Source organism: Rhinopithecus roxellana, chromosome 19, assembly GCF_007565055.1.
Source record: "Rhinopithecus roxellana isolate Shanxi Qingling chromosome 19, ASM756505v1, whole genome shotgun sequence".
In the NCBI taxonomy this organism is placed as follows: domain Eukaryota; kingdom Metazoa; phylum Chordata; class Mammalia; order Primates; family Cercopithecidae; genus Rhinopithecus; species Rhinopithecus roxellana.
The window spans coordinates 76,044,922-76,064,210 of NC_044567.1; the positions used below are offsets into that span (position 1 = coordinate 76,044,922).

The 19,289-nt window shown below is 46.5% G+C and overlaps 1 protein-coding gene and 1 long non-coding RNA gene across 5 annotated transcripts in view; one reads left to right on the forward strand and one right to left on the reverse strand.

Annotated features, from left to right (window-relative positions):
- The window catches only part of LOC104675482, a 34,889-nt gene extending 28,374 nt beyond the window's left edge, over positions 1-6,515 (forward strand). The window contains exon 3 of the long non-coding RNA XR_749788.2: positions 4,680-6,515. This is a non-coding gene — a long non-coding RNA (uncharacterized LOC104675482). The remainder of the gene's footprint in view (positions 1-4,679) is intronic.
- MARCHF10 (membrane associated ring-CH-type finger 10) overlaps positions 1-19,289 on the reverse strand; it is a 116,311-nt gene that overhangs the window by 33,268 nt on the left and 63,754 nt on the right. For 2 of the 4 annotated variants that reach the window (XM_010380076.2, XM_010380075.2), the window contains exons 5-6: positions 10,830-10,982; positions 4,525-5,926 (exon numbers count right to left, since the gene is read on the reverse strand). In XM_010380076.2, the coding sequence (XP_010378378.2) occupies positions 4,525-5,926; positions 10,830-10,982 (1,555 nt within the window). Of the gene's footprint in view, positions 1-4,524; positions 5,927-10,829; positions 10,983-13,287; positions 13,402-19,289 lie in introns of all 4 variants that reach the window. The other 2 variants (XM_010380074.2, XM_010380077.2) reach the window with 2 other exon arrangements.

Genomic DNA, 19,289 nt, shown 5'->3' on the forward strand with positions numbered 1-19,289 from the left:
ATGGAACAGAATAGAGAGCCCTGAAACCGGGGCCTGTTGAGGCATGTTCCAAAGGAGAGGTGGCTGTGCAGATCAACAGGGAAATATCCCGAACACTGGCATATTTCATATTCATAAGGGGGGAAAAAAATAAAGCTTACTTCACATCACATATTAAGAACCACTTCACATTTAAGTCCAAATCCATTTCACATTAAGTCCTAAATACAAAGCTAGAAATTTTACAAGAAAATAGGAAGAATAGCATAATGATACCAGGTTAAGAGGAGGATTTCTTAAACAAGACAACAAGATACAAATTGCCATCCAAAAAGAAGATGGGGCCAGGCACAGTGGTTCATGCCTGTAATTCCAGCACTTTGAGGGGACAAGGCAGGCTGATCGCTTGAGGTCAGGAGTTCGAGACCAGCCTGGCCAACATGGTGAAACCCCGCCTCTAACAAAAATGCAAAAATTAGCTGGGCGTGGTGGCGCACGCCTGTAATCCCAGCTACTGGGGAGGCTGAGGCAGGAGAATCACTTGAACCTGGGAGGCAGAGGTTGCAGTGAACTAAGATCACGTTACTGCACTTCAGCCTGGGCAATAGAGCGAGACTCAGGCTTCAAAAAAAAAAAAAAAAAAGACATCATAAAGAAAAAGACAAACTACAAATTGGGAAAAGATATTTCTAACACACAGCTATTGAAAGATTAAATTAATATGCCAAAGATATAAAGGTATTTTAAAATAAAATACAAATACTCTAAAAGAAAAATGAGCAAAAGACATAGATATTTGGCTAGGCAAAGTGGCTCACGCTTGTAATCCCAGCACTTTGGGATGCTGAGGTGGGAAGATTGCTTGAGGCCAAAAGTTTGAGACCAGCCTGGACAACATAGTGAGACCCCATCTCTACAAAAAAATAAAAACATTAATATTTCACAGAATGGAAAACACAAATGGTCATTTAATATTTAAAAGAGCATATAAAATGCCTACCTTCATTAAGTCGTGAAAATGAAAATGCAAACTAAAGCTACAATATCGTTTTATTCCCATCAGACTGGCAAATTTGAAAAGCCAATCGATACGAATGTTGTCAAGGATGTATAACATTAGACATGACTGGTTTGACACTAGATTGGCATTATTTAGTAGAGTGGAAAATGTGTTCACCATGAGCCCACCAGCCCACCAGCCCAGCTCTTCCACTCCCTAGGCAAGATCCCAGAGAACTCTTCCACATGAGCCAGGAGACATTTACAAGAATGTTCATGCAGGCCGGGCGCGGTGGGTCACACCTGTAATCCCAGCACTTTGGGAGTCCGAGGCAGGCGGATCATGAGGTCAGGAGATCGAGACCATCCTGGCTAACACGATGAAACCCCATCTCGGCCGGGCGCGGTGGCTCAAACCTGTAATCCCAGCACTTTGGGAGGCCGAGATGGGTGGATCACGAGGTCAGGAGATCGAGACCATCCTGGCTGACACGGTGAAACCCCGTCTCTACTAAAAAATACAAAAAAACTAGCCGGGCGAGGTGGCGGGTGCGTGTAGTCCCAGCTACTCCAGAGGCTGAGGCAGGAGAATAGCGTGAACCCGGGAGGCAGAGCTTGCAGTGAGCTGAGATCTGGCCACTGCACTCCAGCCTGGGCGACAGAGCAAGACTCCGTCTCAAAAAAAAAAAAAAAAAAAAAAAAAAAGAAACCCCATCTCTACTAAAAATACAAAAAAAAAATTATCCGGGTATGGCAGGAGACACCTGTAGTCCCAGCTACTCGGGAGGCTGAGGCAGGAGAATGGCGTGAACCTGGGAGGCGGAGCTTGCAGTGAGCAGAGATCATGCCATTGCACTCCAGCCTGGGCAACAGAGCGAGACTCTTGTCTCAAAAAAAAAAAAAGAGGAAGAAGAAAGAAGAAAGTTCATGCAGCATCATTTGCAGAAAACAATAAAGGACCCGAATGTCCACTGACAGAATGGCTAAATTGTGGTATATCCATATGACAGAATACTTTGTAGTGTGAAAAGAATAAACTAAAGCCAAATATATCAATAAGGATGCATCTCACTAAGGATGTAAGAGGAAAAAGCAAATCACAGAAGAATAGAGATTCTATTTCTACAGAGTCAAACACTTCCTCAAGTTCATAAATATATACAACATATTGTGTAGAAAAACTGGCTGGGCACAGTGGCTCATGCCTGTAATCCAGGACTTTGGGAGGCCAAGGAGGGTGGACTGCTTGAGATCAAGAGTTTGAGACCAGCCTGGCCAACATGGTGAAACCCTGCCTCTACTTAAAAATACAAAAATTAGCTGAGCGTGGTGGTGCGCACCTGGAATCCCAGCTACATGGGAGGCTGAGGCATGAGAATTGCTTGAACCAGAGAGGTGGAGGTTGCAGTGAGTCTAGATCGCGCCGCTGCGCTCCAGCCTGGGGGACAGAGTCAGACTCTGTCTCAAGAAAAAAAACAAAAAACATCTAAACATATGGTAAAAGCTCAAAGCAAAAAACCCCAAAACACAACACAACAAAACGCAAAAGGATGATAAACGCAATACAGGAATGGTCAGGGTGGGTGTGGGGAGCTGAAGGTGGCATGATGAGAAGATAGGGTGGGTGAGGGGCTCAGGAGGGCTCCAGTGTGTGAGGAATGTTTTGTTTGTTAGCTGGACGGTGGGCACAGGGATGTCTGGGTTTGTGTGTGATGTGTGTGTTTCAAAAATTCTCTGAAGTGTACCTATGTTATGCATTAATTTATATGTATTAAGATAGCTAACTGAGGGAAAATTTTTTAAAAGTGTGATTGAGAAATAGGATTAAATATTAAAATAAGGCATATTAGGCCGGGCGCGGTGGCTCAAGCCTGTAATCCCAGCACTTTGGGAGGCCGAGACGGGCGGATCACGAGGTCAGGAGATCGAGACCATCCTGGCTAACACGGTGAAACCCCGTCTCTACTAAAAATACAAAAACTAGCCGGGCGAGGTGGCGGGCGCCTGTAGTCCCAGCTACTCGGGAGGCTGAGGCAGGAGAATGGCGTAAACCCGAGAGGCGGAGCTTGCAGTGAGCTGAGATCTGGCCACTGCACTCCAGTCCGGGCGACAGAGCGAGACTCCGCCTCAAAAAAAAAAAAAAAAAAAAAAAAAAAAAAAAAAAAAAAAAAAATAAGGCATATTATAAAACAATATGAACAGATACTAAAAATTACATTTATATGCAGATAAAAGACTAGAAACAATATTTTTAATTGTTTATCTTTGGATAATAGGGTTACAGGTGATTTTTCTTTTCAGTCTGCATTTTTAATATTTCCCAAAAGGAACAAATTTGAAATAATAGGAAAAGCATAAAGTTTATTATATACAGAAAAAAGAGAGTGTCTGGATAAACTATTAATAGGTACACGAATAATAGCTGTTTAATGCAAGACTGTGCCTGGAAGTGAATGCATTTTCAAAGAAATTATTTTTAGCTCAAGGGCATCACTTTGGGATGGTAGAAATTTAGACTTCTGACAAGTAGGTCTGAAGCTATATTTCTGGGGAGGTGACGATTGGTGGGTGTGAGATCTCTGGCCCCTTAACCATGGGTTGGTCTTCTGGTAGCTTAATGTGGAAAAGAAAAGGTTCTGCTAACTAGAAAGTTACTTCATTACTGGAGTTGGATAAATGACATTTATTAATAGGAATATGTATGCATTCTATGTTCCATTTTCCTCCGGTTTTTACATTTCTAATTCACGGCCCACATGAGTCATGCTAATATATACAAAGAGGGCTCAGATTCCAAGAATCAATTTCCAGATCAGTAAGCCAAGATCAGAGCATGGTAAACACCTATCATAAATGAAATGGTAGAATCCTGACATGGTGTTTAATGATGGCTTTACAAAGTATCACATCTCATAGCTGTGAAATATCCCCACGTCATCTCACAAAAAAGGAAAGATCAAAGAAAAGGGCAATTCAAAAAGACCTTATTTCTCTCTCATGCATGAGAAAGAGCACATAAAACACAAGCAGCGGTTACCCCAGCGTGGCCCTTCAGAGAACCGAGGTAACTGTGGTAACTGTGAATGGTCTTTTAGTTGGCAAGGTTCGAATTCTAGAACTGTTGGTTGGATTTGGGGTAAGTCCCGTAAGGGAGAGCTGCGAACTTCAAGTGCTGAATGGTTCATTCTCTAGGGAGATAGCAACCTTTTCCTAAAAAATCTTGGTTCTTCATTGCTGGAGAGAAGAACAAGCCCTGTGAAGCAGTCGGAGATCCTTATACCCAGCAAACTTACCTTGAAGGTGTGGTATTCAAGGAAAAAAACACTTCGGGAATATGGAAGAAACTGATCAGGAACACCAGATTTTCTTTATAAATATGTTTTTAAGAGCAACCAAACAGAGACAATTTTCTCAAAATAAGCAACCACTAAAATGCCAACAAAGGACCCATTTATGACTTAAAATTCCCATGGCTCTCTAATGAAAGCAATGCTAATTTCGGCCTTGGGAAAGTGGAAAAAATATATAATTATGAAAAGTCCTCACCTTTCTTGCAATTTCTTGAGTTTCTCAGGGTCTGCCTTTATCTTACTGGTTTCCTTTTCATCTGTGAAACCAGAGGCTGCCATCCTGTTCCCATTCTCATTTTGATTTGGGAAATCAGACACTGCAAAGAAAGTAAATGGTATATTTTCTTGCAGGGACTCAGACACACGAAAATAGCCTTCTGAGTTTATTCTTGATGGAGAGGAATTGGAAGAATCCACTAAGGACAAACTGCCCCGTGGATTTAGTAAGAGATCTGTATATAATGGAGCCCCCTGAGGTTGACTTGTTAAAGTAATATCTTCTGCTTCCCTGACAGCAAATTCGTGTGCACTGTTTACTGGGAAATAATTGTGGTTTTCGGCACTGGCAGATGGATTCCTATTTCTAATGGGAGACAGTGGTCGGCGAACATGAAACCTTGAGTTTCCCTCTGAGTCTGAGCTGTGAATTGAAGTCGATGACATTGACAAGTCTACTGGAATATCATCTCTCAGAGCAGAATGCATGAATGATGCAGCAGAGTTATAGGATGAATTCACTGATGATCCTGGAGATATTGGTCTGCCAGAAAGAAAGTAGTCAAGAGAATTTTGAGAACTGCTTAAATAGTCTTGCCAGTATCCTTCAGAATCATGGGTGCCAGGCCTATGCTCCATAGAAATACAATCACTCCATGCATTTTCAGCATTGACACTATCCTCTTGTCTGGGCTCGTATTTGGTATCCCATGAAAGGGGGCCCTTTTTCGCATTTTCACTGCCACCTCTGTCCTTCTCTTTAGCAGATTCCCTATCAGGCAGCCTGGAGTCCTGGGACAACTTTTGCCCAGCAGAAGGCCACTCTGTTGCTGGCTCCATTGCATTGCTTATTCTCAATGAGCCATGTCTGGGCTCACTTCTTCTTGAAGAATGACCTCTGCAATTTTCAGCATTTTCTTCAAAATTTTTATTTTTGGCCTGAGGGGTTGACGTCCCTCCAAATCTACTTCTTTTGTGATGGGAAGGAGAACGGGGTGAGTGCATACCAACCCACAGACATTCTTTAACCTGGGTTTCCTCTTCAGTGTCATCGCTTTCTCTTCCGCTGTTCAATGACAAAATGGAATAAAAGTCTTCATCTCGGAACCTAAATGATGCTCTTCTTGGCCCTCGTACGGTGGTGGGTGTGAGTGGTGGCCCCAAGAACTCACTCAATACTTGAGGACTATTTGTTCCTTGGAAGGCCTGGGGCAGGGCTGGATGCAGCTCACTCTGGGAAGGAGCACTCGGCTCTCCTTTTTTGGGTCTATCTGGGGGGTTCTCAATCACTGGCTGTGACGATGGGACCAAGTTTCTTCTCTCTCGCGTTGGCTTCTTCAGCTTAGTGTTACACATCAGGTCTCCTTGTTGAGCTACTTGATCTGCATTGAGAAAAGACACATTTATTATTCCAGTAAAAGGGCCCATGGATGAAAGGCCTCTAGAACCAAGCGCAAAATTGCCCTTTAAATGCAACAAACAAGACCAAGAGAAGAAAACAGGCGTGGTCAAAATGGCTGGAGGTACAAGAGGAGCAGAGCCCAGCAGGCTTCATTTTACTGCTCCACATTCTCTTTTGTACACCTGTGGTCCTAGGGAAATGGGGTGACCCTGAGGATACAGATTCTTTCAGCAGAAGGTCCCAGAAGACTGGCCCAACCCCAGCCAGTCAGGACTGACGATGGGCAAACCTCACGCTAAATACTGGCTTTTGTTCCATACGTAGTGAAAGGGAAAACCAGCACTCTGGGAATGACTTCTACAACCACCACCAGTCCTTTCCCATCCAAATTCATTCAGTGTACATTTATGACACCCGGCTTCCCACGCAGCTTTACAAGAACTTAAGAGAAGTACAATATGTCTTGGCAGATCAGGAGGAAGGCTATAGGAGCTGGCACTCGGGCACACTGGGGATTTTGGTCATGTTTACTATTTAGTGAAAATAAAAATTATAAATCTCTCATGAAATCATATCTTCTCTTTGTCACTAGCCCCAGGTCAATTATGTAACTTCTAGCTACCCTAGAATCCCTACTATAAATTCCTACACGGAATCACTAAACTGGCCAGAACCATGCTGTCTCTCTCTCTCTCTGTCACACACACACACACTTAAGCCTCACAACCCTGTGAAATAGGTAACACAATCATACAACATTAAAACTGAGGGTACTAAGGCTTAGAGCAGTCACATAACTAGCCCAAGATCCTATTTCTAGTAAGTGATGGAATGAACATTTGAACCCATGCCTGCTCGATACTGGGGTTTGTGTTCTTAACCACTACCCTGTTAGCCCTTAAAAAACTGCCTGGCCTTCCAATTTCCTTGTGAAAACGAAAATCCATTGAATTCGTCATGGTGTGTGTGTGCTGTTGAGGGTCTTTTACCCTCTCGATGTGAGAAGGAAACTGACAGTACTTCTCTGATGCCACTTACCTTTATTCCCTCCTGACATCGGCCTCCCCCCGGCTTTGTTTTCCTCTCTGCTATTGTGTGGGATCTGATGAGATGCTGCTCTTTTTATCATTCCATTTCTAAAGCGGTTCACCCTATAGTGTGGACGGGACTCCATGGGCCCTGGAAGGTCTGTGTTGATAACAGCTCGGGCTGGTGAAATGCAAATCCTCAGAGCATCGGGCACCGCCAAGGACCAAGTCAATGCTGGCTCACTTTAATTGAGGCTGCTCACAGGGGCACCAGTGTGAGTCTCTAATGTCCTAGCACTCGGGCAGCTTCTTTTATTGTTAACTGCTTGGGACACTCAGCAACGCAGTATGAATCTTGACTCATCAGCTCTTCTAGAAATCAGCTAAGCTCTCCTCTTAGGCCCCTCCTGGGTTTTATAAACCCTAGTTAGAGATGCAGCAGCAATTCAAGGATGCTTTGAGCATCTGGCTGTGGAACTACAGCACTGGAGCTGGTGGCGAGGCCATCCCAGACTGGGCCGACCCCCATTTTGGGGAACAAATGCTTCTACGTAAGCAACTGAATTCTCCTGATCATTTTTTAAAATAGAAAAGGGGGCTAGGGGTGGTGGCTCACGCCTGTAATCCCAGCACTTTGAAAGGCCGAGGTGGGCAGATTTCTTAAGGTCAGGAGTTCAAGACCAGCTTGGACAACATGGTGAAACCCCTTCTCTACTAAAACTACAAAAATTAGCCAGGCATGGTGGTGGGCACCTGTAATCCCAGCTATTTGGGAGGCTGAGACAGGAGAATTGCTTGAACCCAGGAGGCAGAGGTTGCAGTGAGCCCGGATCGTACCATTGCACTCCAGCCTGGGCAACAGAGTGAGACTCCATCTCAAAAATAAATAAATACATAAGTACATAAATCAATACAATAGAAAAGGGATCTAGAGGAGTTGGCAGTGCAGGCTCTGGCTGGTGAGTTTTTGTTTTGAATTTGGTGGAGGGCTTCAGAGATGAGCTCACAGTGCTGGAACTGGAACCTTCCGGTCATTCCCTGAACACACATGACCCACCTCCGTGAGGGAAAACACCTAATGGGCAAAGGAATCAGCAAGGGCCGCTTTTGAAAAACAGAAACTGGAAGCTCAACAGGAGCCATTAAGCTCATCTCATAGAGGCTATCGAGTTGTCATGGGATGATGCTGGCCTGAGGGGCAGGAGAAGTCCTAGGGTATGTGCGGTGCTGCGGCTCCTGCAGATTCCTGAAACAGGCAGCAGGAGCATCTTCACCCTTGCCTTGTCACCACAATAGTCTTCCTCTTTAAAAATTCAATCAGAGCTTCTCTGCAGTGTGTGTGTGTGTGCGTGTGTGTGTGTGTGTGTTTCCCCTAAAGGTGGCAGACTGTGCCATTCTCAATTTATGCTATTTTAACCCTATTTTTTTATGTCTATCAAATAGAGAGCAGATTTCAGGAGCTCTAGGGCTGGGAATAGACAGGCACATTGGTATGCCAGGGATGTGCTATTCATAGACCAGGCCCTGCAGATGCTGCAAACGCTTCTCTGAGGCCCTGGGCTCCAGCTGTGAGTGAAGTGCTTGCCATCTCCAGGAGTTCTAAGGCAACAGAATGAAACCAGAACAAGCATCTGTCTGCCCTGAGACTATGCTTTTGGTCTCGACTTCTTAGTGTGCTTGACCAATAGTTTCCTACATTCCAAGAGCCATACACTTTTAACTTTGTTCGCTCTGGTTATAAAAGTGGTTTATGATCATTGGAGAAAATTTGGAAACTACTGAAGAGGATAAAGAAGAAAAGAAAAATCCCCATAATCCAAAACTCAGATGATCATTGCTATTGTTCTGGAATTCAGGGGTAGGTTGCATACTCAAGACCCCAGGGCTGTTTTCATCCTGCAGTTGTGCTTTGGCTCAGCTTCTTTTCTTCTTTCTTTTTTATTTATTTTAGAAAGAGGGTCTTGCTCTGTCACCCAGGCTGGAGTACAGTTGTAGGTTCAAACGATCCTCCTGCCTCAGCCTCCTGAGTAGCTGGGACTACAGGTACATGCCACCACACCTGGCTAATTTTAAATCTTTTTTCTAGAGATGGAGTCTTGCTTTGTTGCCCAGGCTGGTCTCGAACATCTGGCTTCAAGCAATCCTCCCACCTTGGCCTCCCAAAGTGCTGGGATTATAGGCATGACCCATCACGCCTGGCCATGGCTCAGTATTTGAACAATGAGTTTATTACCTTTAGGTGGAACATGTATATTGTAGCTTACCACAGGCTCCATAACCCGTTACGCATCTGTCCTGCTATATCCACCTGCTCCCTGAAGGAATTTGAATTTATAACCCAAGATTCTCTTATCAAGAGATAGTTCTTGCTGGGTGCAGTGACTCATGCCTGTAATCCCCGCACTTTGGGAGGCCGAGGCGGGCGGATCACATGAGGTCGGGAGTTCGAGACCAGCCTGACCAACATAGAGAAACCTCGTCTCCACTAAAAATACAAAATATATATATATATATATATATATATATATATTAGCCGGGCGTGGTGGCACATGTCTGTAATTCCAGCTACTCGGGAGGCTGAGGCAGAAGAATCGCTTGAACCCGGGAGGTGGAGGTTGCAGTGAGTCGAGATGGTGCCACTACACTCCAGCCTGGGCAACAGAGGGAGACTCTGCCTCAAAATAAACAAATACAATAAAAAATAATACAATAAAAAAAAACAAAGGCAACTGTGTTCATTGGTCATGACATAATGTGATGCTCAGTGGTTTTCTAGGAGAAAGAATGGGTCCATGGCCAGGTTGACTGTGAGGTGTTGCTTTCCATGAGTTCCAAGGGGGTGATACACCAAACCAGTGTTTGGGAATAAAGCATAGATTCGTTCCAATGTTGTGTATTTCTCACACATTGTGATCTTGCTGAGTTCAGTGATCTGGGTCAGAGGGGAGAAGATCTCTGTGGGAGGTGAGCAGCCTGTCACCCACAGACACACATACTCCCCATCCCAGGAACTAAGTGGGAACAATCGCGAGGTGGGACATGCCCTAGAGCTGCAGATCCGCTTCTCTGCCTTCCTCAACCCCTGCCCTCCACCACCCAAACGCCCTCCACCACCCAGACGCCCTCCACCACCCAGACGCCCTCCACCACCCAGACGCCGTCCACCACCCAGACGCCCTCCACCACCCAGACGCCGTCCACCACCCAGACGCCCTCCACCACCCAGACGCCGTCCACCACCCAGACGCCCTCCACCACCCAGACGCCGTCCACCACCCAGACGCCGTCCACCACCCAGACGCCCTCCACCACCCAGACGCCGTCCACCACCCAGACGCCCTCCACCACCCAGACGCCCTCCACCACCCAGACGCCCTCCACCACCCAGACGCCCTCCACCACCCAGACGCCGTCCACCACCCAGACGCCCTCCACCACCCAGACGCCGTCCACCACCCAGACGCCCTCCACCACCCAGACGCCGTCCACCACCCAGACGCCCTCCACCACCCAGACGCCGTCCACCACCCACATGCCATTCACTACCCAAATGCCCTCTGGAGAGCTGTACAGCTGGTGTCCACTCAAAACCGGTCACACTCCTGGAGTTATGGGAGAGAAAAAGATACCCTCCCCACCCCACCTTCCCCTTTTCCCACCAGCCTCTCCTGGAGGAAAAAAACCCCCAAACCCTAGGATCATACAATTTGCTTTTAAAGCTGTTTCATTTTAAGGCACATGCCCCTCATTTACTTAAAAGTACAAGTATCTGAAAACCATAAAGAATTCACTGGGTAACAGCAAAAGTCAGTCCTCCTCTCCAAGGACAAAGGTGTGGGAGCCCCGGGTCCTTACCTGTTCCCCTGGGAGCTGGCACCTTTGCAGGCCACTGCAGTTTCTGTCTGCTTCTGTCCTCAGACGCTCTCGGGCTGTGCGATTCTGGGCTGACTGTAAATCTCCTCAGGTTTGGCTTCCTCTTCCTTAATAAAACCATTGGTGCTTCATCTGCTGAAAGATGCAAAATCTTTCAATAATTATTTGAAATTCAATAATTTTTTGTTTATAGGAAAATGTCTTCCACATAAAGAATGTTCAAAGGGCCCAGCAATGGTGGGGGGTAGGGTTAGGTGGAAGGGCAGTCAAGAGAAAGGACCCAGGAGGTCACAGGAGAGCTGGATTTGAAATCTGGTTTCATGTAACCATGTGAGCTTAGGAAAATCACTTTACCTCTTCAAGCCTCAGTTTCCCTACTTGCTACAGGGAAATAATAATGCCTCCTTCATAGGATCACCTGAGGTCAGGAGTTTGAGATCAGCCTAGCCAACGTGGTGAAATCCCATCTCTACAAAAATACAACAATTAGCTGGGCTTGGTGGCGCATGCCTGTAGTTCCAGAGGCTGAGGCAGGAGAATCGCTTGAACCCGGGAGGTAGAGGTTGCAGTGAACCGAGATGGTGCCACTGCACTCCAGCCTGGGCAACAGAGCGAGACTCCATCTCAAAAAAGAAAAAAAAAAGCCTCCTGTATAAGCACCCATGACACCTATGATGCAGAGGCCGAAGGAAGAGATCTTTCCTTTTGCTAAGAAGTTTCGTCTTTTTTTTTTTTTAAGATGGAGTCTTGCTCTTGTTGCCTAGCGTGGAGTGCAGTGGCATGATTTTGGCTCACTGCAATTTCTGCCTCCCAGGTTCAAGCGATTCTCCTGCCTCAGCCTCCTGAGTAGCTGGGATTACAGGTGCCTACCACCATGCCCAGCTAATTTTCGTATTTTTAGTAGAGAGAGGGTTTCACCATATTGGCCATGCTGGTCTCAAAGTCCTGACCTCAAGTGATCCGCCCACATCGGCCTCCCAAAGTACTGGGATTACAGGCATGAGCCACTGCGCCCGGCCTTGCTAAGAAGTTTCTAGGTTTCAATCCACAGGTCTTGGGATGTGCCCGCTGGTAACACTGTTGGGACACACGATGGCTCTGTCTCCCAAGTGCTCAGCCAGGTTCGAATCACAGCATATTTTGTATAATACCTGCATATTTGTATCCTCAGGTTTATTAGCAAACATGCCTGTACAGAAACGTTGCAAGCATCTGGGAACCGTATGCCTTTCTGTTTCCTGTCCCCTACCCTCCACTGTGTTGGTATGATATTCATAGGAAGACAGTAGCTGGGGTGCTATTGTGGACCTAGTTTCCAATGAATATTTTCTTTTTAATCCATATTTTGAATCGGGTTGCTAATTGATACAGTTTTGAATTTCCTCTTCACATGTACTTAGTGTCAGTACATGTGAATGTTGAGGAAAAGTTCTAGTATATTCCATGCATCTCTACAAGTTCTTGGGTTTACAAGGCAGTTACATCGTGAATATCTGGACGAAATTCCCCAAGATCATTATTTGCCTGGATCATCTTCTTTTAGACAGTTCAGAAATTTCACAAATAGATGTAGCCAGCTGGTAACATAGGGATAAAGCCAGGGAAGGCCCCCGACTTGTGTGTGACAGCACAGCCTTTTTTGGCACGAGTCAACTGGACTCATGTTCCAGAGTGTAAGTTGTAGTCATGTGAATAGTTTTTCTACAGATTCAGGGAGGGAATTAAAGTTCTTTCTGGCAGCCCATGAAACCTAATTTAATACAATGACTAGGTCTACTTACTTCTGACAGGCCTCAGGAGGGCATGGCAGTGGTCCTGTACGCCAAGACAGAGAGGATCATGCCCCACAGGGACTTACTAGGAGAAGGAAGTTGCTGGTGGTGTCAGAGCAACTTGGGGCAAGTTGGTGGAGCCCAGAGAAAGTTGTGGATGTGAAAGGAGAGGCTGAAAGTTCTCTGGGAATGAGGTAGTCTTGGGATGGTGTAGGATGGTGATTAGATATGATTTTGCTGATCAAAAAGGGGGTGAGAGGAGGAAGGTGAGAGAGTGAGAGAGCAAGCGAGCTCTCTCTTAGTGTAAAACACACTGAGGGATCTGTCACTGAGGGAAGAAGGGAAGCATTTTCCCACTACCGAAAGTTGCACTCCTTGAACACAGAGGCTTCTCCCTCATCACCTGAGACCTCAGCCCCCCTCAGTTCTCAGAAGTCCTGCCTCCTGCTTTCCACCTCATGGAGAGAAGAGGAAGAAACAGAAGAAGGGCCAGGGAATGGGCAGGCCCGAGGCTCAGGCCAAGTCTAGAAGGTCAGGACCTGGCCCCAAGGTCCTGAGGATAAGAATTTCACTTTGATTTCCAGCAGGAATATTCAAATTTCCTGCACACCCCAGGCAGCAGAACTTCACACTGCCCAGGGGCCACCGAGCCCCACCACTGTATTCGCCTTCACAGGGAGGGATGCTTCTGCCCGTGGGACCTTTCTTGCCCAGCCTGCACCAGCCAGAAGGTCCTCCAAGGTCTGTTTCCAGTTTATTCCACCAAGTCGACTCTGACTCTGCTTTGGCAAAAACCCTTACTTTCAGGGTTTTTTTTTTTTTTTTTTTTTTATACTTTAAGTTCTAGGGTACATGTGCATAACGTGCAGGTTTGTTACATATGTATACTTGTGCCATGTTGGTGTGCTGCACCCATCAACTCGTCAGCACCCGTCAATTCGTCATTTACATCAGGTATAACTCCCAGTGCAATCCCTCCCCCCTCCCCCCTTCCCATGATAGGCCCTGATGTGTGATGTTCCCCTTCCTGAGTCCAAGTGATGTCATTGTTCAGTTCCCACCTATGAGTGAGAACATGCGGTGTTTGGTTTTCTGTTCTTGTGATAGTTTGCTAAGAATGATGGTTTCCAGCTGCATCCATGTCCCTACAAAGGACGCAAACTCATCCTTTTTTACGGCTGCATAAATTTTTAAAAATGGCCTTCAGCGTTTAAATATTCTAAAATTGCTTAATGAGTATGTCTTTTCTCTCCAACTAGCCTGCACGCTCCTTAAGAATGAGGATCTCTCTTAGCCAGTCTACATGTTGCCTCATACGGTTGTGCAGGACAAGTATTAATTGCCTTGTCGTGCAGGACAAATATTAGTATGATGTGTAGGGCTTGAGAAGATGCATTCAGCCCAAACTACAGGGGAACTTGAAAACTAGAACACGTTTTTTTTGTTGTGCAGAACGCCCAACATGGCTTAAGATAAAAGGTTATTTAATTTGTTTTCTTGTTCAAAAAAACTGCTTTCTTCAAAGCATCAGATCTCTTAAATGATTGCCAAAACCATTACCATGTGTCCTCTAATCAAGTTCTCAGCAAACTAAAGTAATAAAGCTGAACAACTGGAGATTGTTTTACTAGGCCTGACAGTGAAGAAACCACCCCTATTAGTGTAGGCAGGATCCTCTGACCTTTGGCAACTTTAACCTCAGTTTCTGCAACTGTAAAATGGTCCATCTTGTTACTGTGAAGTTTAGCAAAAACGTACATAAATGGCCTAACTGGTGCATGTTAGGTGCTAAGAATGGTAGCTGCTGCTTCTACTGTAAAGAATACTACCACTACTACTGAGAATAATAATAGGAAATCTGAAGTCATTCCCATGAGACAACTGAATTTGACCAGAAACTCATTGTTATGCAGACTTCACAGGTTGGGAATAACTTATTCAATAGCCTTCGTTCCGGTGTAGTTCTTGTTGATTCTCTCCCTCAATCCTTCTTTTATAAAATCCAAAAGGCAAATAGCAACTCTTTATATTATGACTTGTTCAACAAATACCTGTGTGCCTTTGCTATGCTGTAATTTGAGGGTTCACAAAGATGAGCAAGATGTTGCCTCATGACCTTAAAGATTATTATAATCTAATTTGGCTGCACTGCTGACTTCTTCCCTGTGATACCCTTTTGGTTCTATGGAAAACAAAACTCTCGCAAAATATTTTCTCTTCTCTCTCTGTAAGTGCAGTCACAAATGAGGTGACCTAAATTGCAGTTTGCGTGCACTTGGGTTTAAGAGTTTCTAGGTCCGGGCGCAGTGGCTCACACCTGTAATCTCAGCACTTTGGGAGGTCGAGGTGGGTGAATCACGAGGTCAGGAGTTCGAGACCAGCCTGGACAACATAGTGAAACCCCATCTCTACTAAAAATACAAAAAATTAGCCGGGCATGGTGGTGGGCGCCTGTAATCCCAGCTACCAGGGAAGCAGAGGCAGGAGAATCACTTGAACCCAGGAGGCAGAGGTTGCAGTGAGCTGAGATTGCGCCACTGTGCTCCAGCCTCCAGGCTGGGCAACAGTGTGAGGCTCCATCTCCAAAAAAAAAAAAAAAACCCAGCACTTTGGGAGGCCAAGGCGGGTGGATCATGAGATCAGGAGATCGAGACCATCCTGGCTAACACGGTGAAACCTCGTCTCTACCAAAAATATAAAAAATTAGCCGGGCATGGTGGCAGGCGCCTGTAGTCCCAGCTACTCGGGAGGCTGAGGCAGGAGAATGGCATGAACCCGGGAGGCGGAGCTTGCAGTGAGCAGAGATCGAGCCACTGCACTCCAGCCTGGGTGACAGAGCAAGACTCCATCTCAAACAAAAAAAAAAAGGAGATTCTAACATTCAGCCAGGCATGGTGGCTCATGTCTGTAATCCCAACACTTTGGGAGGCCGAGGCAGGAAGATTACTTGAGCCCAGGAGTTTGAGACCAGCCTGGGCAACAAAGTGAGACTCCTGTCTCTACAAAAAAAGAAATAAAAAAAAATTAGCTGGGTGTGCTGGCATGTACCTGTGGTCCCGGCTACATGGGCGGCTGAGGCAAGAGGATCACTTGAGCCCAGGAGGTCGAGGCTGCAGTGAGCTGTTTGCACCACTGCCCTCCAGCCTGGGCAACAGAGCACGATGTTGTCTAGAAAAAGTTTCAAACCCTCAATTTGTATACCAAATTCCCATCACTTCGCTTGCATGAAAAGTGAATCAAATTTCAGACCTTTGGGGGCTAGGATGGGTCTTCACCATGTCATGGATTCATAGATTAATCTGCAGGAAGACCAAGTCCTAGTTACACTGGACGATGAAATTAGCTTCCTTTTCAGGTAGCAAGACAAGCCCTTTGCCTTACAGAAAAGGAAGCGGTTTGTGTTCAGGAGTTTCACTGCCAGGTAACTCAATATCCTGTTTACCAGTGAATTTTGGGAAGACTGGTTTGCTTTGGACAACATACAGATCCCTACTTCCAGGATCTGAGCAAGGTGATGCCTCCAGTTTTAAATAAACCGAACAGCTGTTTAAAGGCATCTGCCTTTGTTCTCTTGACAATGCTGGGAAACTGTGATTGTCGACTGAATACTTCTTAATTTGACCAGGAAAGGGGGAAAAAAAGGTAGAAATCTCATATTTGTACAAGACCTTGACAACTGAGAAGCAAGTCCATTCAACTGTTCACGTTCAGCTCTTACCATCACTTGTCATCCACAGATAGTTCTTGATAGACAAAGTTGAAAAGGACCATAAAAGGGAAATACAGTTCCTGAACCCTTATCCCGCCCCACATTACCTTGACTGGGATCCCTGGTGCCTAGGAGGTGCCAAGATCCCACTGGAGAGACAACTCTTTGAAAAAAATGTGCTTTCTTTGGATCCTGGGAAGAATTACAGCTTAATCGCGGGAGCCAATGTTGCCTTGGGGTAATAGGCAGCTTTCTGTGCAGTCACAAATAACAGGTCGCGTCTATTTGCCTATTTGCGTGTGCGAAAAATGTGTGTTGTCTCACGTACCCAGAGGACATCTTAATTAAAGCTTAATTATGTACCATAAATATGTTTTATTTTGGAACTCAGGGGTGGGATTTTTGATTTTAGGAAATATGATGCCTAATAAGTAGGCACGAAAGGGAATGTAAACATCGGCTGAGCCCTTTCATTTGTCCCTCCTCCGAGTGGTTCTGAATGGGTTTCGGTTCCAGTGTGTGCCTTCAGAATGGCCTGCCCCCGGTGCCACCGCTCAGGGCAGCCTCGGCGTGTGCACATTCACATAGCCAAGGGTGTGATCAGACGCATTAGGAGAGCCTGTTTGGTTTCTGGGGGTGACATTGCACAGTGTGCCAGCTACAGGAGGTAAGAAATCAAATGAGTCTCTGGAGAGGATGGGATTTTATTGGTCGCTTGCTCCTTTGGCGCTAGAAGGTGGAGCCCGAGTGCAGTGGCCACGCTGTCCCATCTTCCTGCTCCCCCGAACACCACACCGCCTGGTATTGTTCTTGGCGTTGCCTCTGGCCCCTCTCCTGTCCACCTGCCTTCTGGAAGCTCAAAGTCCCCTCTCCCTGACTCCACTGTGCTGTGTCTTGCAAGGGTGACTTACCACACGAGGTAAATCCTACTGGGCCTTCGGGGGCCCTGCAGGCACAGCACAGGGGTCTCAGCCGGAGTCGGGCAGGAGATGGGGAAGTAGCACAGTGCGGCCGGGGACTCAGGCATGGGGTCCGGGGAGGTGGAAGCGGTGCTTGTGAAGGAGGGAACGGTAACCAGAGGGAGAGAGTGGGGAGGTTCCTGGGCCACTGGGGAGGCAGGTGGCACTAGTGGCAGGAGAAGGCAGCAGTAATTGGTATTGGGCTGCAGGACAGGGGAGAAAGCGAAGACGGAGCAGTAAGGGGTGTATTCAACACAGAACAGGGGGTGCTTGCTGCTGCCACCTGCACAAAAGAAAAAGAGCAGTCAGGAAGCAGCACTGGGGGTGGGGTGGGGGGAAGGACATAAAGACTTCTGCGAATGAATCCAGACTCAAAAACTGTGCTCCAATGTCATAGAAGCAGCAGGCCTGGCTCCTGCCCAGGAGGCACCTGGACTAGATCTCAGTGTCACTGAGGAGTTAACCAAGGAAAGTGGCACCAGCATCACACCCTGTTCCAGCCAACAGTCTCCAGTGTCCCTGACAGATGTCGGGAAGTTCTTTCCCCTGTAAGATCTCGGAGAATGTCCTGGGGCTGCCGTGTGGAAGCTCTGGGGCCTTTCTCGTCTCCCACTGCCAGCCTAATGAGCTGTGCTGGTAGCAACAGATGGCGACCCGCAGGGTCTCACTTGGGTAAAGCTCTCTCCCCCAATCCTCCAGCTGCCCCCGCTAGCAGGCTGTAGTCATGCCCTGATCTGGCCTTTCTGCTGCGGAGGGGAAGCTTGGGAAAAGAGAAAGAAAGGAGAGAGATCCCGGCGGGATCATGGGACGGGAGAAAAATCACGCTGGCGGAAAAGCAGGTAAACAAGAGAGATGTCCTGTTGAAACTGATGATCTGTTCACTAACCTCTCACTCAAACTGCTAACCTTGCTGGAGGCAGAATATGGGTGCCTGATGGAGACATGAGTCAGAGCTACCCCTTCATGCCTGACAAATCTCAGCTTTGCCACTAACCAGCTGGGTCACCTTGAATCAACGGCTTACCTGCCTGGAACCTGTTTCCTCACCTGCAAAATGAGACGGGTGTTTTTTCTAGCCTTGCTCCTTCAAAGGTGGTTCATAGACCAGCAACATCGACGTCACCTGGGACTTGTTAGCAATGCAGGCTCTCAGCCCACCCAGACCTTCTGAATCAGAACCTGTAGTTGCTCAAGAGCCCCAGGTGTTTCTCATGAATGTTAATGTTTGGAAAAGCAAGGCTCTGAGACAGCTGCCCAAACCCTGGGGATGAGAATCACCTGTTGTTCTTGTTCAAAATAGTTTTGCAGGCCCCTTTATTGGAGATTCTGATGCTGTGGGTCAGGGACGGGAAGCAGGCATTTTTATTTTTATGAAGAACTTCCCTGGTGATTTTTATTGTCAGAAAAGTTTGGGAGATGCTGCAGCTAAAATCAGTTCCAAGTCTAAAGTCCATGGTTGTAGCTATCCAGTTGAAAACTATCACCTAAGGCTGGGCACGGTGGCTCACGTCTGTAATGCCAGCACTTTGGGAGACTGAAGCGGACGGATTACTTGAGGTCAGGAGTTCGATACCAGCCTGGCCAACAGGGAGAAACCCCATCTGTACTAAAAATACAAAATTAGCCGGGCGTGGTAGCGCATGCCTGTAGTCTCAGCTGTTCGGGAGGCTGAGGCAGAAGAATCGCTTGAACCTGGGAGGCGGAGTTTGCAGTGAGCCGAGATAGGGCTATTGCACTCCAGGCTGGGTGACAGAGCAAGACTCCATCTCAAAAAAAAAAAACAAAACAAAACAAAAAAAAAAAAAACAAAAAACAAAAAACAAAAAAAAGGAAAGAAAAAGAAAAAAAGAAAACCATTACCTATCATGCAGGGGTCTCAGTCCTTAGTGTCATGCTACAGAGGATTCGAGTAAATATTATCCACTTGTTTCTTCCCAAGTGGCCTCTGGAGTGGCTCCTATTTCTCGGGATCATTTCTCTCTCTAGCTGTCTTCACTCATTC